This window comes from Dermacentor variabilis, chromosome 8 (genome assembly GCF_050947875.1).
Source record: "Dermacentor variabilis isolate Ectoservices chromosome 8, ASM5094787v1, whole genome shotgun sequence".
Classification (NCBI taxonomy): Eukaryota; Metazoa; Arthropoda; class Arachnida; order Ixodida; family Ixodidae; genus Dermacentor; species Dermacentor variabilis.
Window position 1 is genome coordinate 69,020,535 of NC_134575.1, and position 24,402 is coordinate 69,044,936.

The 24,402-nt window shown below is 46.4% G+C and overlaps 2 protein-coding genes across 2 annotated transcripts in view; both read right to left on the minus strand.

The window, feature by feature from the left end:
• Positions 1-24,402, minus strand: part of LOC142591086 (uncharacterized) — a 325,077-nt gene that overhangs the window by 32,194 nt on the left and 268,481 nt on the right. The window lies entirely within an intron of this gene.
• Positions 19,275-24,402, minus strand: part of LOC142590752 (uncharacterized) — a 41,875-nt gene continuing 36,747 nt past the window's right edge. The window contains exon 4 of the mRNA XM_075703180.1: positions 19,275-19,508. Coding sequence (XP_075559295.1) covers positions 19,275-19,508 — 234 coding nt within the window. The remainder of the gene's footprint in view (positions 19,509-24,402) is intronic.

Consider the following 24,402-nt stretch of genomic DNA (forward strand, 5'->3'; position numbering starts at 1 on the left):
ATTACGGTACATTGTATACACGGCCCGTTTACAAAGGAATGAACGACTCCGCATCGCCTCACTAACGTATGACCACATATGTCCAAGGGAACACACAGTTACACACCAACGAATTGCCACACTATATAAAATGATGTTGAACATATACAATGTATACAAAATGGCTGTGTACAATGATGATACGACAAAGGCACTTTACATAATTTCGTACTGATTCCATGAGATGTGTGTAGCAATCGTATGTCACTCTACGGTGCCTGCCCGACTGAGGCTCCACCACAGCCACTCGGCCAACGGTGTTTTACTGTGGAAGAAAACCAGTCGCCTCTCCGTTCTCTACCTTCCAAAACGTGTATTATTTGCATCCACTAAACCAACCTCCCAACAAATGATGACACTGGACATTTACGTTTTTTCTTGCACTGCCAAGGATGACGCTGCTCCTACTCTTGCTGACAAAGAAAACGCTACAGTTACGCCTGCTGCCATCACCGCATAGTTCCGGCTTCACAGATTTTGGCACAAGAACACTCGAGTTTGGTGTATGCAAATGGAGATTCGTTTTCAATTCCAGCGCTTCACTTCACAGGCAGCAAGATGCCTGCGCGTCGTTGTCGGGCTACCGTCCGACATCACCGAAGCCATAGGCGAGTCTCTAACAGGTACGACTTCGGCCCTAGCATACGACGACTTAATACGCATTGCCCTGCAGTGCCTCGAGCCATCACAACAGTGGGCTCCAACAGCTCCTCTCCAAGGAACAAGGCGACCAACGGCCATCAGAAATCCTGGACCGGTTGCGCCAATTGCTGGGTGGCCACTACACAAACGAGAGACAGCTTTCAAATATGAACGAACTCTTCTTGCGGCGCCTTCCACTGTCCGCACGCATGTTGTTGGTGGGTGCCCACGAGACAAGTCTCGATCAGCTAGCTGCACTCGCTGGAGGCATATGCGATAGCTCATCTACGGCACAGCCACCTATTGCCGCTGTAAGAGTCTCCAAGCCAGGAGTACGGCTGTCATGCCTGGAGCCAGCCTAACAGTTCACTTGAGAAGCTGACGACAGGTGCAAACGTTCGCAACCAACTTTAGCACCACCATTCGCCTTTATAGCCTCGCAACGCACCTGAAGACTTGCCGTGGCAGTTGTGCTAGTATCACCGTCGTTTTCGCGAACAAGCAAGTTGCTGCACCCAGCCCTATTCGTGGACAGGAAACGCACCGGCCAGTTGCTAACAGCGGCATGAGACATCGGTTCTTGGGCAAGCCGCCTATTCTTCGTATTCTTCGCCCGCATAACCGGCTCCCGTCTCCTCGTCGACATCAGAGCCAAGCTGTCTATCGTTCCCGCCACGGCCTAAGATCTCCAACGCGGCAAGTCCACACCCCCGCTCCATGCAATGAACAGTACTGCCATCACGTAGTATTGGCTCCGATCAATAACGCTAGACATCGGTCTCCGGTGCTTGCACAGATAGGTGTTTGTGATGGCCGGCATCAACGTTACCATACTGGGACCACACTTCCTGAGCCATTTCAACGTAGATGTTAGGATTCGGGATCGGCACCTAAAGGATAAGGTAACATCCCTCAAATTACTTGGCCTGCAGCCCAACCTCTCCTCATCTGGCATCCGTACGGTTCGGCGGGTCTCAACGTAGGACACCATATTTGCTGAGTACTCACAACCAACGAAGCCCCAAAACTATGCGTTACCCGTGAAACACACGATGACGCATCATATCACCGCAGCCGAACCAGCTTTACACGCGCGGCCACGGAGGCTCGCTGGACGGAGGCTAAAAGTCCCCGGCCGTGAGTTTGAACACCTGCTTCAACTCGGCCTTATTCGTCATTGCTCCAGCATTTCGTCTTCTCTTCGTCTGGTTAGAAGCTGCACAGTGGCGACGGGCGGCCTTGAGGTGATAACCGAGTTTGTAATGCAATCACTAGTCCGGATCAATATCACTTTCCCCACATGCATGAATTCGGCTCTCGTCTCGCAGGAACCAGAATATACAGCAAGGTCGATTTGATTAGTGCGTACCACCAAATTCCTGTAGAGCCCAGCGACACTACGAAGACAGGAATCACTACACCATTTGGCCTATTTTATTTCAGTATGTCTAACAGTTGGAAGAATGTGGTTCCAATTTTTCAAATGCTCATAGATGAGGTTATGGACGGACTCTTGATCATTTTCTTCAACGTTAAAGAAACTCTCGTCCCAAGTCGCGCAAACGCAGAACAACAAAAAAACCTTCGCCTTCCATTGGACTGACTGGATGAGCAAGGCCTCGTCCTAAAGCCCAAGAAATGCATTTTCATAGTTGAAGCTCTGGATTTTCTAGTCACCCGCCGTGGTTGCTCAGTGGCTATGGTGTTGGGCTGCTGAGCACGAGTTCGTGGGATCGAATCCCGGCCACGGCGGCCGCATTTCGATGGGGGCGAAATGCGAAAACACCCGTGTGCTTAGATTTAGGTGCACGTTAAAGAACCCCAGGTGGTCAAAATTTCCGGAGTCCTCCACTACGGCGTGCCTCATAATCATAAAGTGGTTTTGGCACGTAAAACCCGAAATATTATTATTATTATTACATTTTCTAGTCCATCGCATTTCCCCTAAGGCAACAAGCGAATGGAATCATGCTTGCCCGCAATCGATGACTTCTCCTCTCAGAACTCACTCGGAAAGTTGCTCGAGTATGTGGGGCTAATAAATGTTCACAGGCAGTTCATACCAACCTGTGCCCAAGTTATTAAACCACTCGTGACGCCAAAAACCGCGTAACTTCCGAAGACTAGCCTCGGAGCACGAACACTCCTTCCAGGAAGCAAAAAAGCGGTTGGCGATTGCAGTGTTGCTGGTTAATCCTTTTTCGGGCGTGTGAACTCGCCTTATATTAAACGGGTCAATCACGACAGTTGGTGCAGTACTGTAGCAGTACGCTGATACGCACTGCATCGCCAAGGAGCAGCTCAAAAGACGTTGCTTAGATGAGGCGCTGAAAACATTTCCGTAGCTCTCGCTGCCGTGACCGTTTCAGTGGAGCAACTAGATTGACCCGAAGGGCAATACGGAGCTTTGTGCCGGTATACGCTTGAATTATCTCGTCTGAGGACACGTCCTTTACCTTAACAATGTAGGTACCACTGCAGCTTAAGCATATCCTAAAGCAATGGGTCAGATCCAAAAAGAGAGACTTGCAAGGCTCTATACAAACAAGCGCGCATGCGTGTGTAATCTAAAATGCTCATGTAGAGGCACTAAGGTTTTATTGATGAGGATGAAGGAGGGCAAATTTCAAGCATAACCAGTGTAGGAACAGAAATACAAGGACTGATGAAGGCAATGATATCACATTAGATTGTGAGACGTACTGAGTGAAATTGCTTGGCACATAGGCACTGTCTAACCTGCTAGATGATGCGCAGCATGCCCATGTACGCACAATAAATGATCCATGAAAGAATCCATATGCATCCAGCAACGACAAGTGCAGCGCTAAGCGAGGCAACTCGCATGGGTTCCACTGAGATTGACCACAGCCCTTACTAACAGAATATCACCAACAAGCACAATGTGACGACCATTTAGGAAATACACGTTCAGGTTATGAAAAATTAGACTTTGTGGCCTACGCTCGTCCGTAGATGCACAAAATTCGTAACCTATATGAACATAGTACAGTCAAATGCCAATATCAAACCTGTCCGGTCAAATAAAAACACATAATGGTCTTGCAAGACAGCTCTGTTGAAAATAATGATACCCACCCTTGATGGCTGGGTATCACCGCGTAATGTTAGGAAAGAAAAAAACGATCTAGGTTTAACGAATTTCTTGCATGGGCCACACTGATAGTTTCTGGTTGTTCCATAGGAGTTTGGAATCCCTCCACATTGTTTTTGGTATAACTGGAATTTATGCGCCATGGAAACAAGACCAGGGGACATGGGCCACACTGATAGTTTCTGGTTGTTCCATACGAGTTTGGAATCCCTCGACATTCTTTTTGGTATAACTGGAATTTATGCGCCATGGAAACAAGACCAGAGGACATGGACTACCCACGTCAAAGACAAAGTTCGACCCTCCCAGAGGAAATCGACATTTGCTCGGTCAATAACTCTGCGCGGTAATCCGGCATGCCGACTGAGCCAGATGCTGGCATTGGAATACACTTCACTTCTCGTGGACCTGCCATTTCTATGTCGAATCCATGCAGGCTTGGCGAGAGTCCAATACTGCTGTCAACTCCGAAGCTTAAGGAGCTTCTGATGAGGATTATGATGTCGGCAGCGGTTGGGCTGCGGGATTGATTAACTGGCTGCGGATTGATTGATCCAGCTTCCGAAGCCGTTGGCTCATTCAGAAACAGCGGCGCAATCACTTTTCTAAGAGAGGCAGAGACTTGGTGCTGCATTGTAAGCGATACAATTGTGGCGGGTGAAAACGAAGCAGATTTCCTGGGCGTATCGAGCGAAGATATCATAGAGTCAGGTGTCGAAGTAATGTTTAAAACCTTGTTGCGATTGGGAAGATTGGTGTTTGCAGCCCAAGTAGCGACGCTATCGGCCACAGCGTGCGAGTCCTTTGCTGCTTAGGAGGCCAGCGAACATGGTGTGTTCCGATTGGCCACGCCATCAATAGCGCGGTCTTTTGCTTTCGAGTAGGCCGGCGAACATGGCGTGTTGTGTTTGCCCGAGTTGCTTGCTTCTTTTTTGTTGTCATTTGCCGACGCTAGTAGAAGCTTTGTAACACAATTTTTTTATTTACGGTGCCACCCGCAGTCCCGACCGCACCTGATGCTGGCAGTAAAGGAGAAAACGCTCCAGCAGCCGCGTCTCAGTATGAGCGCCGAACAGGGTACACGACAGCTTTCGCTGTCGTGGCCTTGGATTAAATAACTGCCACAGAAGGCTGCGGTGAACTGCGAAGGTACCTATTGCTTTGACCGCGCCCAACGACACAAGCGTTGTAAATCGCGGTAGTCAAACGTCCTTCAGTGACCTCGCAACTAATAAGGGACAGGCGATGTGGTCTCGATCCACGATATCCATCGGAACGAAACGCGTGCTCGTGAGCGCGCCGCGTCATCAGACCAGCACCATAAAACTAGCGTCGATAACCACACCATAGGTCGTGTTGAGAGACAACCTCGCCGCATTGTGACCGCGCGGGGACGTTACGTTGGTGACTTCCGGACCGTCGGGAATGACAGGACAATGATCGCCACCGATGACAAAGCAGCCAGCATCGACGATTAGAGTTGTGGAAGCCACACTCTTGACGGTAGCATGGAAGTAGATGCATCTCATGTGCTGAGTGCAGTAGACCTCAAAGAGGCCATATACAGAGACCGTCGCGTCGAAGACATTCTCGGGACCATTCTACGTAGCGACAACAACGCCGATGTCCTAGGCCTTCTAGGCAGTCCACGACACTATAGGCGCCATCGCAGGAGATATGGACGTCCCTGGCATGTATCAGGCAGGGACGTCAGCAGAACCGCTTCTGAAATGTCTGCTACACTAGATCAAGTGCGAGATGGGCACATGCTAATATATTTGAAGAAGGAATGACGCTTAGGCGGAGCAACTACCAGCCTGGCTTGCCAAGGTTAAATTAGTCTGTAGCAACATCACTGCCCCACCAATACCATATTAAGAAAAGACTAAGCGTCGCGATTGCAACACTAATCACGGACAACAAGAAAATTGTACGTGGACGTTCTGAAGAAGTCACAGAGGGTCCGAGCGGAAACGATGAAGTGTCACGGGTTTGGAATAAAGAAGATGCATGACATCAAACCTATAACTACTGTGTATTATTCAACGATGCCGCTGCCGCATTCCTTCTGTGTGGACATTCAAGTCGAGGTGTGGGTTGACTTCATCATCAGAACACATCAAGGCGGTGGCATCCGAATCTTGGCTGCAACCTCTCAAGACGAACAGGAAGAAGTTCTTGCTGAAGCAAAGAACACCAACGCATTTGTGTCATGTATAAACGCTAGAACAAAGCTCGCTTCAGATTAATTTAATTGCGAAAGAGGAAAGCGAAGCTGAATAGGAAACTTCAAGATTATGGAAAGTTTGTTCCGACTTAAATTCGAAGCTGCGCGAAGCCTGCTGCCGTTGCTTCGTCTGACAGCGGCGTTAACGTGATCACCACGTTTCGTGAAGCACAAGGGGACCAGAACAGACAGCCAAATAAGTTATTGCAGTTGCTTGTAAACGTGACTGAAAGAGGAGTAAACCAAGCAACTCTTGAACGTGCGAAGCCAGACATATTTGATGGACACTCAATTAGGCTCAAGTACTGGCTTACATCTTATGAATTTACATGCAATGTAAACTGCTAGCACAGTGAAGAAGATAACATTGGAATCATGCGACTATTGCTGTCAAGAATAGCGAACTATTCGTACGAATTGCGTGTCAACGCTCACACCAACAAGTAAAGAATGGACGGTCGTTCAAGAGTTTCTGCAGTCATTTAAACATCACAATTAGGACTCTTAGCGGTCATTCAAGAACTTTTACGGGCACGTTGCCAACACCATTACCTTTCTTAACGGTCCTATAAGACATTCTATGGGCGGCTACCGAACACCATTAGGACCAACAGAGGCAAACGAAAGTGTCGCCCCCTCTGCATGTAAAGTCACGGTCGGACTTGCACGGATCCGACTTATGAAAAACTTCGACGTCGAGGATCGGCCGACTTGTCGGTAGAATGGCGGTTTGAAATACGAGTTTACCACATAGGCAGAAAAGTGCGCCAACGCAACCGAAGTTTCCGTGTCGTCGCAGTTTGACTTGATTTCAAACCAGTGACGCCTGCACATCCGGCTATCGTTCGATTGAATGGACATCGTGCGATCGGCCTTCGTGTGAGTGAAAATATCACCCTGATAACAATTGTTCCGCAACGCCATCACTTTAATGCCTATTTAGTCGTGCTCAATATTGCCCAAGACATTCCTTCGAATTTAAATAAACGAACTTAAGTCCTCGCAGCCAATGTTCATTCTCTCAAGCGGAAGTAGAAACCTAGCATGCTCGACGAGTTCGTGCGCTATCTACTGACAGATTTGAATGGACGGTTAAGCTATTCGGTAGAATATACCTGTTCTGTATATTTCAGTTTATTCCTCCCGAGCTAAATTCAAGCCACTATTCGCCAGTTGTGCACACAGCAAGCGACGACACGCCACGCTATACAAACGCCGGTAAATAATGCCCCTCCAAAAGTATATGTCGCCATTGGCGGCTGTTTCCTTAAAGAAGTATTTGACTGATACGATGGTTAGATGTCTTAATGTACTGAGGTCAAGTGTTTGACGGGAAGCAGTCATGGCCAAGTACTGTCATAGTTATAAATCTTATAATTGAATTGAAGCGTATTGTTATGTTGTCAAGTGATTTGTTTTTAGGTGCCCGCTTTAGTTCCAATGTGAAATAGACGAGCGTTGATATTTTCCCTTTGATCCAGGAACGTAAACAACTGCGAAGCTTACGTGGCACCGCTGTGCTCGCAATAGCATCGGACTTTTCGCGAGAAACCGCTGCTTCACCAGCTCGACTTTTTCACTGGGGATTTACTAGACACAGAGAATGATCTTTTATTCTGAGCAAGCGCAGTGTACGCCTTAGCTGGGTGGCCTCCTTATTCCAGGTAGCCGCGGGCGATGGCCATCTTCCCTACCCGTTCGATCAGGCTGCCTTCTTTCTTCGGCTCCGGTCTGTTAGCTTGGCCTCCCACTGCTCCTCAGTGATTGGATGTCTACTGTGCCATGTTTTTGTACACATCCCCATACCATATGACAGGCTGTCTGCGACATCACAGTTCTTGCAGATGTATGAGTCCTCAGATGTTGAAATTCGCTGCAATAGGATACTGTGTATGTTGCTATTGGTTTGCAATTTCCTAAGTGTCACTGCTTCTTCCCTAGTTAGGCGGGGGTGAGGTTGTGGGTAAGGTATTCTGTCTAGCCTGTAGTGTTGCAAAATATCGCTTTATTTTTTTCAGCCTTCGTCCTTCCTTCTTAGCGCGTCCTGTGAGAAAGCCCGGGGAACGTAATCTCGGGCAGAGGCACCCGCTGCCTCATTCCCCAGGAGGGACTCGTGGCCAGGAGTCCAAATGATGTAGATATCTGGTACGTGCTTCTTTGCTGTGGTTGCGAGGATTTTAAGGCTTGCCTTTAGATTCTTCCTTTCTGCAAATTTCGGCAAGCCGCTTGTGAATCAGTGAGTATTATTGCTCCATCACCGCATGTTAAGATGGCCAGGACTATTGCTGTTTCTTCTGCCGTATCTATTTCTGTCGTTGAGATGCTAGCTGCCGTTCTTTCTTTCCCTTGCTGTCAACAACGCTGATGGCATGCGCTGGAGCTTACTATATTTCGCTGCATCGGTATATTGTGGTTCCGGATTTCAGCGTAGATTTTCAGGGAATCTATTGTAGCTTTTCTTCTGCCTAAATGGTGGATTACATGGATATTTCATGGAATCGTCTTTTTGTCGTTCCACTGCATGAATTCAATATATCCTAAACTTGTGAGTGTTGCCCTACTTTTTTCAATGATTTTGAGACACTCAAGTTGCTTCACTTCGTGTGCTTCGACTAGCTCCTCCCAAGAGTAGCGCATCCCTAAGTGGAGTAAGTACTTTCGTGGAGGCATGTTCGGAGAATATATGGCCATCTTGATGGCCTTCCGGATGAGGATGTTCACTTTTGCGATTTGCGCATCCTTGATGTTTAAATAAGGGGTGCCGTAGGTGAATTTCCTGATGATGAAGGCTTGAATGTTTCCGATTGCGTCTCGTTCTTTCAAAATGTGTCGGCTCTTTGCTACCCGCCGTACCAGGTGTGCTACTTGCTCGACGATTTCTTGCAGTTCGGGTAGTGTGACGGCGCCCGATCCTTTCTTGTGCATATGTAGGCCGAGGATTTTGAACGACCCTACTTTAGGGATTAGCATTCCATTTAATCACAGTTCTAGATCTCGGATTGCACATTTTGCGGTCTTCCTCTGTTTCTCGCTTTTAGTACCAGAAGCTCCGATTTTTCTGGCACGCAGGCGAGCCCGCAAGCTTTGAGGTAGGTTTCTGTACAATACATGCTTATTGAAGGGCATCTGTGATGAGTTCCTGGGGATCCGCTTATCGTCCAGATAGTAAAGTCGTCTCCATAGAGAGCGTGTCTTATCCCCTGTGTTGCTTTCAATAGATTTGTCTCCAGGGACAAGTTTATTAAATTTTAGACCTTCATCTGGATTGCTATGCCAAACATGTCTGCTGGTATTACAAACCAAGGGGAAGCAAACCTGTCCTTCCTTTTTATTCGGCCCATTCACTGCTGGGGAAAGAGTGATAACGAGCTCATGCTCCTACAGCTCGCTTGTGAAGTCTTAAACACCGATGTTTCAGTAGGTTCTTCAAACAGGCACGTTGTCTTGACAACTAAGGGAATCCTTCGGTGGTTCCCGCTTCATAAGCCGAAGTTCTGCAGAAATGTTCCAGGTGCGCTCAAATAGCACTGGACCATGGCGCACGCATTCAAAGACTAGTTGTCATTCGCCACATGCACACCAATTCGTACAAACTTCGTAAATTAGGTCGAAAGGCTGTTGTCCACGTTGTATTCTCAGCGCCTGTGCGGTTGTCCGCACTCTGCAAAACGTAATCCCACAGAAGTAGTCAACGGATGCCTCCGCAATCAAGCACAAGCAACCATATGTCACCTGCATGGAATGGGTTAGTTGTTCGAGTCCACTGACGTGTGATAAGATGTACGTTTGCGAAACAGGCAGATGTCTGGACACTAGGCCCACAGAGCACACCTTCCACTGCTCTAGAAAAGATACCTGTCACCTTGCCTTCCATTTTAGGGATTGCAGGTACATGGTGGAACTGAAATAAACAAAAGTTGTGTGCAGTAAAATAAGCTGCCACGTGAAACTGTAGAAGCAGCTCTGATTTCAAAGGCAAAGCAAACGTGCATGTTTCTCCTCGGTCACCTTAACCGACAAAGAAGGCTTTCATGCGTCGAAAGCGACAATGTCAGATGGTACGTTCTACTCGCTTTCGTCGTTTATTTTTTGTCTGCCTGTGTAGGATAGGCACTTATGAGGTTTCGTAGAGCATGATGGCTGTTAGCTCGTATGAGTGTTAAAAAAATCTGTGCCATTCTCTATACTGCAGTGCTTCTCGGATGTGTTGCAACATGTATTTGTGTATACTTATACAACCATAAATCAATAGTTGCCGTTCAGTGCTCATTTTTATCCACTGTGTTACGGCTTCGTATCAAAGTCCGCTGCCATAGTTCGTTATGATTAAGGAACATGCCCAGTAGCATGTCTTAAGCATGTCAAGGGCGATTGAATTCGAGGTCCTGACCCAACAAATGGTAACGACCCAGAAAACAAGACTTAAAAAGCAGATGCTGCGGCAATGACCATGAACCGGCAGGAGTACATAAAGAACAAAAAACAAGATAGCAAAACTAATTAAGTTTGTTTTATTTTCTAGCAGCTAACCAAGTATGTTTGCTTTCTTAAGCTTCTTGAGTTCTTTATTTGGCACTGAACTGCGTCCAGCCGCATCTGAGGCATGATAACCGGTTGATCATTTAGGGCAATCTTGTGATGCCTGCTTACTTGTTCACAAGGGGAGAAAACAAAACCATCTGCGGGCCTTGAGTGAATGATAAATTTTCTGTGGGAAATTCTTAATCTGTTCGCCTGAAGCAAGTACAACAATTCACAGTTTGGAAACGTGCTGCTGCTTCTCAAGATGTGTACACTCATGTGTTTTGCCCCGGAACTACAATGCCTGTGTTTCTTTTGAGACCATATTAACCCATTTGACATGTTTGGGGATAAGAGATCTGGCACCAGTTTATCTTCCACAGTAATGGCGTTGTTCTGAATGCCGAGTTGCTGCACAAAGATCCTAAGCCACTTACGCGTCATAGTATGGCTAGGATGTCAGTGTCAGTGTTGTTACGAGTGTTTGCCAATCATATGTAACTGCTGTCGCACCTATCGTGGCCGAAAATACGGTTGTTGTGCTTGAGTGAATGGTATCCTGCATTACAGATTGTGTGGTCCTCACCTTAAAGAAGCAAACTAGCTAAAGCATAGGTTGCACGTTTTTCACAGTGTGCCTGATGGGCTTAGCTGCATTCTTACTAGCCGCTGTGTCCGGAAGTCGGCTTTTTCCTAACTCTCTTGGGGACGCAGCATTGGGTAGCTCACTGCGAAATTTCTTATTTTCGATGGAACAACGCAATGGAAGTGCTGTTTACATTTTGTATCAGGGACGCACACACAAGTACACTACTTATTGCTGGGTATTAAGGAACAGATTATGTATTTATTTATTTACTTATTTATTTATTTATTTTCACTCTGGGCCTTTGGGGCTTTACAGAGGGGGTGTGTACATGGCTGAAGAAGAACATAACTTAAAGTTGCGGATGAAATCAAGAAAAGCGAAGAAAAATAAAGCACACACACGCAATTTTTTGGTATCTTTCTGTTTCTTTAGCACAGTACATGATTTAGTGCTAGTAGTATAAAGTATGTGATAGTACATTCAGTACATAGCTTCATTCGTCTCCATCAGGATCTGAGTAGTGCTCGCTAAGGTTACCGTGATTCCGAGCACGCTCTTTTGTGTCTTCACTTGATCTTGTAGGCATCAGAGTGCTACTGACGAATTCAAACGTACGAAACAAAATAGCAAATAGAAAACAACCTCTCTTCTCATATATGCGGAAAGAAGCAGGGTCGCAGTTACAGAATATCAGCAACAATTCTTCTTTCCCATTGTCACCAAATAGTAAGCAAGCACTTTGTGAACTACTTCGTGCTTTGGCCTCAAAAAAAAAAAAATTCAAACATGCTCCTAATTCATTTAGGAAAGCCCTCAACACGCCCAAGGAAACGCTGCTATAATACCAATTACCCAACAGGTTTCCTGAACACTGACAATGGCTTGATAATATTAATATGGGAGACTGTTGGAGCTGCCGACGATCGTATTATTCCCTTCCGTCAGGAGAAATTTTTCTGTTGTGGAGTATTATCCCATGGGAATTACTTACCGCAGCTGGACAATCCCATGATACTCATGCTCTGCTGTATAGGCAATGCAAGGTGCTGCAATACGTCAACAATGAAAACGATGCTGTCATGGCTAATGCCACAAAGGTTAGAATGTTAAGAGCAGTGCAGCAACAAAGGCACTCTGAGGGGCCGGGAAATTAACAAGACTATGCAAGCGCACCTTTGTCTATGTTTTCAATTCTGCTTTCAACATTTCAACCATGAATACGTGTGCCAGCTTGCCCAGCTTTCGGTGCTCATGGACGCTGAAGCGGTGTCAGATCGTGTTGACCGAACCTTTCAGCTGGATAAATATACCGCCTTAGCGGTGTAGCGGTAGAGCATCTGCAACGTATGGGGGAGGTACTGCGTTCAAATCCTGGAACCACCAAAAACCATCCCTTTCTAAGGGATAGAGATGTTGCCTGGCCTGGTCTTCAGTTTTTTATGGGCTTCACATCTCGTAAGCGGGCCCAATTGGAGATATCATGCTTGGGTTTCAGGGCGGCTCTTGACCAAGCACAGAGGGCATTCTTGCAAACCAACCGCTGCAGCTGTGGAACGCAAGTGATGCCACCGGGCACCTTCCGATAAAATAGTTACAAGCGTGCTTGTAAAGGATTGTTTGTCCCTACTTCGAAGGAAACCCCACCATATGTGCATTTGGGGAACCACATGGGAAATTTCCGCTATGGTGACTCCCCAAACACCCATATTTGCACTCAATTCACTGCAATTCACTGCAATTCGGAGCGCAGGTTGCTTTCTCAAGCGCAACACCCCTTATGAAAGCCGAACGCTAGGCTAAGGTACGCTTGTGTCAATTTGAACAAGTGGGCGCCCGGCGGCGGTAGGAATCAAACCCACAGTCTCCCGCAGCCGAGGCGGGTACTCTACAACAAGCACAATCAAAAGAATACACATTATGCGACGTAACGCCAGCCACAAGCAAACTGAACTGGTACACTCGCGAAACTTCCAGGGCAATAGATTCTCGCCGGGAAACTTTCGCCCACTAGAGACAGGCAGGCAATTTGTTTTGACCTTATGTGAATTATTTGGCCTGAATAAACGTTTGCAAAAATGCTCGACTATGTCTTCGCCTCAGGCGCTGCTGGATACAGCGCAACGCCAGATTGGGAGCCTGAAGTACCTTTCTTGCTGTGGGTAAGTTTCCCCACTAATAAAGGGCTTGGTGCAAGCTGTGCCTGGTCTAGCGTCTTTTGCTTCAGCTCGTACATCCCACCAAACAACTTGCTGAGTCAGGCTGAGTAACAAAAACGTGAATACGTCACATGATGCATTCATGCCGCAATAATGCTCATGTCGAATGGCACTAATGTTTGAAGCTGACCCCCACATTCCCTCTAAAGTATTAAAATTCTTTCTATTCTCGATATGAGAATAATATTTGGTCAAATGTACCAATGTATATTAACCAATTGAACATTATTGCTTCATCTTTGAAAACGCTTCAGTGCAGGTTCATGCTTTCTGGTGGCTGCAGCATTTCTGAAATTTTGTGGACAACTATAGGCATATTTAGCTCATGTGTAATGCCCATGCGCTAAATGAACACTTTACGAAAGCTTATTGGCCAGGGATAGTTCAATGATTCTATTGCAACTCGACTTTCTGGTGCATTGTAAGGGTAGCGTTCTGCCTGTGGTATAATTGGCTATACATGTGCAGTTGATGGTAACAATGCAAATAAGATTGAAGGAAAACGCATTGATACATTATGACAGCCCTGATCATTCTCTGCAGCATTCTTTTATTTTTGGAACTAGCATACGCACTCGTTATTATAAGGCGATAGCCTTAAGTGGCCCGTTGCAATGGCTTATACCACTAAAAATCGGTGTCTAGTGTACGGAGACAAAAATATCATCTTCACAAATCGCCCATACCCTCGTATGCAAGCAAAGACGCAATGGCTGAATAATAATGAAGAACTTGAATGAACAATGTGACGATATCATAGTGGTGCTCTACAAATGAACAAGAAAACGAAGGAAAAAAAAGAACCTTTAGATACTTGATTGTGGACTCTCATGTGTCGTTCAAATCAAGCTACAGCGCCATACGTCTACTTCACACTGTGGCTTGTTAGAGCTTGTGAAATGTTTGAACCCTTCGATCCTGTAACCTAATCGATTACCACGTGTGCAGCATGTTTTCGTCTTCACGTGTAATAATAATGTAACAGGATTCCGAAGTTTTTCTTAGTTTGTTTACTCCTATGTTAAACACACCTAAAACATTACACAAAGTTGAAGTGGACGTTTATACGTAAGGTAAACTTTATAATGAATTTTCACTGCCACGTAGTTCAGCCTTATCTACGGTACACTTAGATTGTGTCATGAAACAAGTTACCAAGTAATCAAGCATAGATGTTTCTTACAAGAATGGGTCCAGTCTCATTTCCAAATCTTGAAAACATACATTGCGAATAAGAATCTGTACTTGAGAAATCCACCCTTTTGGCTGGCTCTTCAGCTCCCTCAACATTAATAGCGTCGTCCTATAACATGTGGTCCTCAGTGGCTTCCTTTAAGCTTCAGATGCCAATTCTCCTAAAGCTTTTGGATGGATGAATGGATGTGTGTTGTTTAGTGGCGCAAGGGCCAGGTGTGGCCAAAGAGCGCCAAAAGCTTTTGGATGGATGAATGGATGTGTGTTGTTTAGTGGCGCAAGGGCCAGGTGTGGCCAAAGAGCGCCATGACTGATAATGATGTGTTAAGCGCTGATTGGTGAGTTATAATAATGGGGTGTAACATGGCTGTAAAGTAGCCTGAAATTAATCGCTACCGTAGAAGCATAAAACGATATATAGGTATAAAATTATGACAGTGATACGTGGAGTGGTCTCTGGGTATAGCTCGAATGACAAATGATCATGGGGCTAAAATAATAATAATATTTGGGGTTTTACGTGCCAAAACCACTTTCTGATTATGAGGCACGCCGTAGTGGAAGACTCCGGAAATTTTGACCGCCTGGGGTTCTTTAACGTGCGCCTAAATATAAGCACACGGGTGTTTTCGCATTTCGCCCCCATCGAAATGCGGCCGCCGTGGCCGGGATTCGATCCCGCGACCTCATGCTCAGCAGCCGAACACCATAGCCACTGAGCAACCACGGCGGGTTGGGGCTAAAATGCATCAATATGGAAATAGCACATATGTCTCCTTAAGGCCTTTGAGCCCAAAGGCTGGGAGGCAGGTGCTTTCTTTTAATGCAGCTACCGCAGCAGAAACATCTGTTAAGAGGCTGTGCTACGGATTTCCTGGGGCTATAATATTAAAACTATGTACAGCTTTCAAAAATTGAAACAGTGATTGATGTTTAAAGAGAGGTTCCATACCTATAATCATTTCAGGGTGAAGTGGAAATTGTTGCCGATGTGGTAAGGGAAAATGCTTTTTCCTATTTGCGTCTAATTCCCTGCATTGCAGTAGGATGTGTAGCACGGTAAGTGGCTCACCACATTTATCACACGTGGATGGATCACCACCTGACAAGAGGTATGCGTGTGTACTGTATGTGGGTCCTATTCTAAGTCTGCAGAGTGTTACTTCCGTGCGGCGGTTCTTTGATACCGGCGGCCAGTTGCCAAGATATGGCTTCATAACATGCAGTTTATTTTCTGTTTCTTTATCCCACAACCACTGCCAGTAAGCCCTGAGCGTTTTCCTTAGGCAGGGCTTAAGGTCCATTACAGGGACAGTCGTGGAAGTGTCTGCAGCGTTCGTGTGGACGGATGTGGCTAGCTGGTCAGCCAACACGTTTCCGTCAATCTCGCGGTGCCCCGGCACCCAGCATACTACGATATGCTGCTTAGACGCATAGGTGGTGCATAATGCTGAATAGAGAGATACAATTATCGGATTTTGATATTTCTTGACAGTTTTCAATGCGTTTACGACGCTTAAAGAGTCTGTATATATAACTGCCTTTGGGATATTCAATTCTTTAATGTGTTTAACGGCAGCCAATATCGCGCAGGCCTCTGCTGAGAAGATACTTGTGCTCGTGTGCAGAACACCGGTATCCGAAAAGGATGGACCGACAGGAGTATTTGTGCTGTAATTCCAGGAAGTACATCCGTATATGCGCGAGAGGCGCGCGCTTGGTAACAGCTACGAAGGATGTATCACACTCTATTGGGTTCCACTGCTACGGTGGGGGCCGTATAGCAGCTGTGTTTCTTCAGCTGTGTCCCTAACACGCAGTGAAAAAGGTTGTGCCACTGTGGGTCGGTTGCGAAAAGTTGAGAACTGTACAAATCGTTTATAGTGGAATACGCGGGGTGCTCACCGTTTGCGCTCACTCTCAGAAAATACATGAAAGACGAATATGTTCTGTGCAGATTAGGAGACCACTCATCGGATTCAAGGTAAAGGCTTTCGATTGGGCTTGTTCTAAAGGCGCCTGTTGATAGGCGAATTCCTAAGTGGTGGACAGGGTCCAGCATGTTTAGAGCAGTTGGAGTAGCCGACTTGTAAACTATGGCTCCATAGTCTAGTCGTGTGCGTATAAGGCTTCTATACAAGTTTATGAGGCATTTTCTATCACTGCCCCAGGTTGTGCGTGACAGCACCTTTAAGATATTCATTGTTTTCATACATTTGTTTTTAAGATACTTTATGTGCCGTACAAAGGTTAATTTTGTGTCTAAAATTATGCCTAAATATTTATGTTCCTTGTTTACAGGCAGACGCTCACCATGCAACACAATTTCAGGATCACCGTGCAGGCCTCTTTTTCTAGAGAACACGACACAGGTACTTTTTTGTGGTTCATTCTGAACCCGTTCTCATCAGCCCATTTGGAGACCTTGTTAAGGCCAAGCTGGACCTGTCGCTCACAGATTGCAAGAGATCTGAATTGAAATCCTATCTGCACGTCGTCAACATATGTTCAGTAGAAGATGTTACGTGGTATGTGTAGACGAAGAGAATTCATTTTTACTATAAAGAGCGTGTAGCTGAGCACACCGCCCTGCGGCACTCCTGTTTCCTGTACAAATTTCCGTGACAGAACATTGTCCACTCGCACACGGAATGTGCGATTAGACAGATAACTTTCAATAACATTAAACATATTACCGTGCATACCTAACTGCGAGAGGTCTCTCAATATCTCAAACCGCCACGTAGTATCATAGGCCTTCTCCATATCTTAGAACACTGATAAAAAGACTGCTCATGAACAAAAGCTTCACGGATACGGACCTCGATACGTATGAGATGGTCACTGGTGGATCGACCCTCCCGAAATCCGCACTGGTATGGGTCGAGGAATTTGTTTGATTCGAGAATATGTAGTAGGCGACAGCAAATCATTTTTTCGTATACTTTGCAGAGGCAACTTGTTAGAGCTATAGGTCTGTAACTTGATACAGAGGAAGGATCCTTCCCGTGCTTCCGAATTGGAATTACAATTGACTCCTTCCAAACAGAGGGGATCTCGCCGGTGAACCATATAACGTTGTAAAGGGAAAGGAGGGTTTTCTGTGTTTCGGATGGTAGTTGTTTTAGTATCTCATACATTACGCGGTCTGAACCTGGGGCGGATGTATTACAACAGTTCAGTGCTGCCTGCAGTTCTGCTATGCCGAATGGTTCGTGTACGCCACACTTTTAGCAGATTTTCTTTCTAACTTTTGCCGTTCTATTTGCGTTTTGTACTTAGGAAGGTTTCAGAGTAGTGTGAGGAGCTTGATATGGGGGGGGGGTATTCAAAATGTGCACCAAGAAAATTGGCTTGATCTTCAAGGCTTTCTCCGTGGCTAGTTACTAGAGGTAAGGAATACGTTTGTTGCCCATTAACTTTCTTCACTCTATTACATACTTTTCTCTCATCTGTATATGAGTTGATGCTTGATATAAAGTTTGCCCAACTCTCTCGTCTTGCTTGTCGGCGCGTTGTCCTTGCCTGGGATTTGACATGCTTAAAGTTTTCCAAGTTTTCTGCTGTTGGCGAATCGCGAAACAGGTCCCACGCTTTGTTCTGGTTCCTCCGTGCTTGCCTACATGCATCGTTCCACCAGGGGACACGCCGCTTGCAACCCATGCCGCTCACTTGACTAATTCGTTTACAAGCGGCATTCGGTATAAAAGCTGTAAAATATGCAACAGCATCATCTATGGTTATACCAGATATCTCAGTCCAAGTGATGTGTGTAAGAGTTCGGTACCATTCCCAATCGGCTGAGTCAATCTACCACCGAGGGGCCTGCGGGGGAAGTGGATCTTGTTTTGGCGTAGATAGGATTATCGGGAAGTGGTCACTCCCATATGGGTTGTTAAGCACGTTCCATTTGAAATAGGGTAAAAGCGTCGGCGATAAAATACTAAGATCTATGCAGAGTATGACTAGTTGGCTAGGTTAAAATATGTGGGTTCCTTCGTATTCAAGAGAAATGTTCCGGAGGAAAAAAACACCTGTTCAATGACGCGACCTCGTGCATAACAGGGTGAATCGCCCCACAAACTACTATGTGCATTAAAATCACCAAGAATCAAATTGCGCTCCGGGAGCTCCTCTATTAATGACTCTAAGTCGCGTCTGTGAAGCTGATAATGTGGTGGTATGTACAAACAGCAGATGGTAATGAGTTTAATTAAAAGTACGGCTCGAACGGCCACGGCCTCAAGGGCTGTTTGGAGCCTCAAATGCTGACACGCTACACTTCTATCAGCAATGATTGCTACACCGCCAGATGATGCAACAGCATCCTCGCGGTCTTTCCGGAAAGTCATGTATTGTCGGAGGAAGTTAGTGTGCATGGAAGTTAGGTGGGTTTCTTGCACACACAGCACTTTAGGTTTAAACTTACAGAGAATTTCTTGGACGTCTTGTAGGTTTCTTAATAATCCTCTAATATTCCGCTGTATAATGTCATCCATGTTTAAAAAAAAGTTGTGCTGTGTGTCTCAAGAGAGAGGAGAATGACATTACCTTACAAGGCGTTTGTTAGGCCCTGTAATTGGTGTTTTGTCTTTTTTGGAGCGGTCGAGAGAACCTCGCCGCTCCTTCGACTCCACTTGCGCCGTTTGGCTTGGACTGGTGTCCATAGCCTCTTGCGAGGCACAGGACACCCGCTCCAGAGAGCGATGTGTTCGTCGCGTAGACTTCGTGTCAAGCGACGCAGTCTTCGTCCCCACGGGGCCGGAGGTCGACAGGGCCCCTGTGGCCTCTGCGGTGCCCTGGCTGCTGCCGGAGCTTGAAGAGACCACTGGTGCGAACACTTTGAGAGATGGCAGGGCAGCGTTGGCTGCTCCCACCGTAGGGGTGGATGGCGTTAGCCTCGGCACGTAGGCGTGGCCCGGGCTGCTGCCAGAGGCCGTTGTGGTGCCGCCCCCCGTTGCACCCCTTCAGCGAAAGATGTTTTCATTGTGAATAGCGAAGAGATCCGTTGTCGCGCTTCACGGAACGTTATATTCTCCTTAAATTTTACAGTAATTATTTCCTTTTCTTTCTTCCAGGCTGCACAAGCTCTGGGGTATGCAGGATGGCTGCCGTCGCAGTTCGCACAACGTATCTCATTATTATTGCAGTCATCAGCAGAGTGACCGGTTGTGCCGCACTTTGCGCACATAGGCTGCCCCCGGGAGCTCTGGGATGCATGACCAAATCTCTGACATTTGAAACAGCATCGCGGGTTAGGAATGTAGGGTCGAACATGAAGTCTTACATAGCCGGTTTCAAGAGACTCGGGTAAAGTAGTTGAACTGAAAGTAAGTATTAAATGCTGCGTTGGGATTTCGTTGTCATTCCTTCTCATTTTGATGCGCTGCACATGGATTACGCCTTGGTCCTTCCATCCGTCTAGGAGTTCTTCTTCATTCAATGCCAATAAATCTTCATCTGATACTACGCCTTTGACTGTGTTCATAGTTCGATGTGCGCTCACAGAAACAGGAATGTTACCAAAGGCTACGAGGTGTGCGAGTCTGTTGTATTGTTCTTTGTCTTTCACTTCGAGGAGCAAGTCCCCACTTGCCATCTTTCTTACCTTTTAACCAGCTCCAATGGTCTCTTTTAGGCACTTGGCCACAAGGAATGGGGAAATAGCTCTAGCTTTTGTGGATGTTTGTTCACAGTGAAGGACGTGGAATTTGGGAAATTTTTCTTTGTTTCTGGGTAACAAAAGCGAGGTTTTCACCCTTTCACCCTTTTCGTGGCACGATCGGGTGAAAACGGGTTGGAGGATCCCATGGAAAAAAGTGGGTTGTTCGGCAACGGCGTCTGCCACCCACCACGGAGCCCAACAAGGGGACGTGGCAGAACATGCTAACAAGTCTGCACAGCGCCAGCAGTATGCCGTTAATATAACCCAACGTGGTATACCCAAGGTAGGACAGCCACACCAGGTTAACCCTTGCCGCCGGGAAGAGTCGAAATGAATGGAAAAGATAAGAAGACAGGAAAGATCAAAAGTGGAAGAGAAAGGCGAAGATAAGGGTAGAGAGAGACAGGAAAAAGCAACTGTCGGTTTCCTCCAGGTGGGTCAGTCTGGAGGTGCCATCTATGTGAAGCAGAGGCCAAAGGGGTGTGTTGCCTCCGCCGGGGGGCCTTAAAGGTCCAAACACCCGGCATCGGCTCAACCCCCAGGATCCCCCTTTCCCCAGACATGGCTAAGCCGCGCACGACTACACGCGGGAGGGTCCAACCCTCATGTGCTCGGGTACGTGGTCTCGCAATACGCAAAACGCCTGCTGACGCAGATGCTCCTGCGGGGAACCTAAAGCTTTTGATGACAGTGTCATCAAAAATCGAGATCTGTGCCTCTATGAGCAGCACACACATCAGTTCCCCAGGCAGCCTTTTCAATTACCTCTTGGGACCAGAGGATGATCACGAATACTCAAAAGTCCGTGGTTCTTTGTATGCTTAAATCAGCAACATACATGTCCTTCTTCGAAAGAAAAGCCCATGCTGCCACCTAAAGCATGTCATGCAGCTCCTGCTTGCGTTTAGTTTGTAGCCGGGATGTCCTGTTTCCTGGCAAGTTGGCAAGGCTTGTGCTGTATCATTTAAATTCACAGAGCACAGCTGTTTATCCAGAGGATTCTGAGCCCATGCGTCACTGCTACTTCAACCTATGGGTAAAAATCAGTCTTCGGTCTGCGGAAATACACGCTTGTCTCGCTGGCAACATTCAGCTTTTTGTGCAGCCGTCTTAATAGCAGATGTGTCTTGCGTTTATACTGAAGTGCATTCCGCATGAATGATTTTCATTTTTCAAAGCATGCTTAACAGCATTGAGCTTGAAGCCGGTGTGTTGCTTGCTTACGACCTCGTGTGGCGTGCTAGCAGTATGATTATCCCGGGCATGCCTGGCACGACCAATGGCCCAGCCTGACTAAAGACACGGAAAAGTACCGGCTTTGTGCAGACAGTGCGAGATAGCTCCTGTGCTGCCAAAACAGGAGATGAACAGGCATCCACAGTTTGCCATCATCATCATAGTCAGCCGAAGTCAAAAACTAGGCCACCGGTTGTGGGGCTGACTTGCAAGTGCGGCTCATTACGCGGGGGGCAGGGATTTGTGAATTTGCATTGTGTGCATACCCACGGTGTGTACTATTAAATAACCAAGAATGTACGCAATAAGACCTAGCTAGTTTGGGATTGCTGATTTTCAATACGAATCTGTGTAGTGAAAAAAGTGTAGTGAAGCGTGCCTAGCCTACGATTACTTGAGTATATGTATTTCATTCCAATCGACCGTATGCAAGCCACAAAGCCTCTTGCAAAACATTGATCGCTATTGCTTGTACTACTTTCCCTACTTGTAGCCTTTTTTTAATGAGGCTTACATTGATGGAAATGGCCAGTTCTTTCGTAGCAGGTTTTGTAGCAAGAAAAATAATGATTTTGAATGGCTATCCACAGGAAACTGTTCTTGTGCGACAAACGTTCTCAGAGTAGCTGTGTGCATAATTGCAAATATCCTCAAGGAGGATAACGCGCCTACGCAGCTATCATGAACAAACTACAACCATCACATGGCCAGAGCGAGTCAATCGCCGCGCTCGAATATTAAAGTATAGCATGTACCACTTGGTAAACCTCTGCACACAAAGGCACACAATACAACGTCTATACAGTCACATGCTATACAAGATGACCATTTGACTTGTTTTGTTTAAAGCCTGATGGAAATGAAGCTATAAAAATGGTAGCGCTGCAAATTCACTGCGTTATGAGCACACACAGATAACCGCTACATAGGAAATAGGATAATAACATTCAAGGGGGTAGGTGTCGGCCACCGCGCCAAACTTGCGAAGTGCTCATTGTCCGTTGAGGAACATCTCCCCCACGAAGAACACATTGCCGATACGAAGGAAAAGTGCGCGCATCTTCCTCTCTCTAATCACTGTTTGTCTCTGTCACACCAAGAAGCTTAATGTGCTAAGCATACACTACTAAGCCCAACATAACTACCTCCTAAGTTGCACACAACCCGCGAATATGGCCCATTGAGTTTCTAAATCGCTGACCATAAATATGCACAAACGCAATGAATTGGATTAGCTGAATGACCCTTCAGTTCAATAGGTTTTCTTAATGCTAAGAGATGTGGCAGAGCTGTCTTATAGGGTGGTGGTAACTGCTACCTCACCATACATACAACTTCTATTCGCAGTGGCCTCCGATATTGCTCACCACAGCTCATTCTGGAGCAGCTTAGGATCAGTTTATGTCATTTGTAGCGCGAACGGAGCAGCTTTAATGAAATATAGTATATTGGAGCAATTGTAGCATCACTCCCACGACTGCGTTTATGCTCAATCTCTGAATGTTTCTCAATGTAGTAGAATGGTTTGCTGGGCCAGTTGGTGCATGGTGAACGTATAATGGTTTACAGCAGGTACGGACGCGAGCGCAAGTAAGTAGAAACGGGCAGGACAGTATTGTATTGTACTCAGTTCTCGGGGTTTTCTGCCAATAATGATTCATTATTTTGTGCAGCTCTCTTCACAAGGCGGACAACACCGTTTCAAAGGAGATGACGCAAAAGAGGCTGAAAGAAGTGCACTGGTAGCCCTTGCCGCAGTTTGGTAATCTGCTGTATTCGTGAACTTTTACAATAGAGTTTATTCTCTGCTCATATTGATTCTATGTGTTAAATACAAGCACCAGTTTTCACAAAAGTTCTAGCCCTAAAAGCGTTCGTGCCAGCCGAAAGATATGTAGGACAGATTTTAGCGAAGGCGATGAGCCAGTGAAAAACAGCCCTTACGAAGGAAAAGCTTTGCGAATTCGGCCCCTGGTTCCCTAATCGCAACCATGCCATGTGTGAAATTTTAAATGGAAAGGGGAGCTTGCTTGTTATACAGTGAGCCATCATAAGTACTGAGTGGCTTACTAAGGTGCCTAAAGGCACTGAATATATTGTAATTAACACTGAATGACTGTAATCAGAGTCAAAAGGAAGATACGTCAATTCAATAAACAATACACCTTTGAACCGCGGTCTCGCTGAGCATACAGACATACAGTAGACCAGCACGCTATTACATCAGACTAGTAAGGTTGTAGGCCTACAGACCGACAGGCTTGTAGGGCGATAGACTGGTAGAACGACAGGCTTGTGGACCGATAAGCCTGTAGGCCAACAGCCTTGTAGACTATCAAGGTCCCAAATTACGGTTAACCAACAGACATGTAGGCCTATAGCCTGATGTATTTTTTGACTGGGCATTTATGCAGCCCAAGTATGCATCCTAAAAAGTTTCGCTAGTGATCCGCCCTCATATAAATTTTGCGGGCCCATGAATTTTTTTTACGAGCGCCGTTTCCCTACGTAACTACATGAGGGGATTTGTAGGCCGTGTCTAGGCCAATCAGAGGGGCATTCTTCACATCAGTCCGCCCATCAGAAGACCATCGAATCAGCCGGCGTAACAACCATGTGGCAATTGCAAAAGTGGGGCCGAATTCGTAAAAGCTTCTTCTTTGTAAGTGGTCTTTGACATCATCTGGCTACATTTGATAATGATAGGTTCAGTATCAGGGTTGGTTGCGATTTGTTCTTACGAACAATGATAGCGTAAAACGCTGTTTCCATGAAAATTCTCCGCACTGGTTCTTTGCATCAATGGTTTCTCTGTGACGGTCGGCCTTTAACGAGCTCAGAAGCCTGGCCTCGATGTTCGTTGCCCCTTCCGCAGAATGCGGCGGCTGCTGTCACCTCAGAGGGAGCTTGCTTTAGAGCATGGCTCTTAGGCGCCCGTTCTTGCGTCGGTGTCCGTCG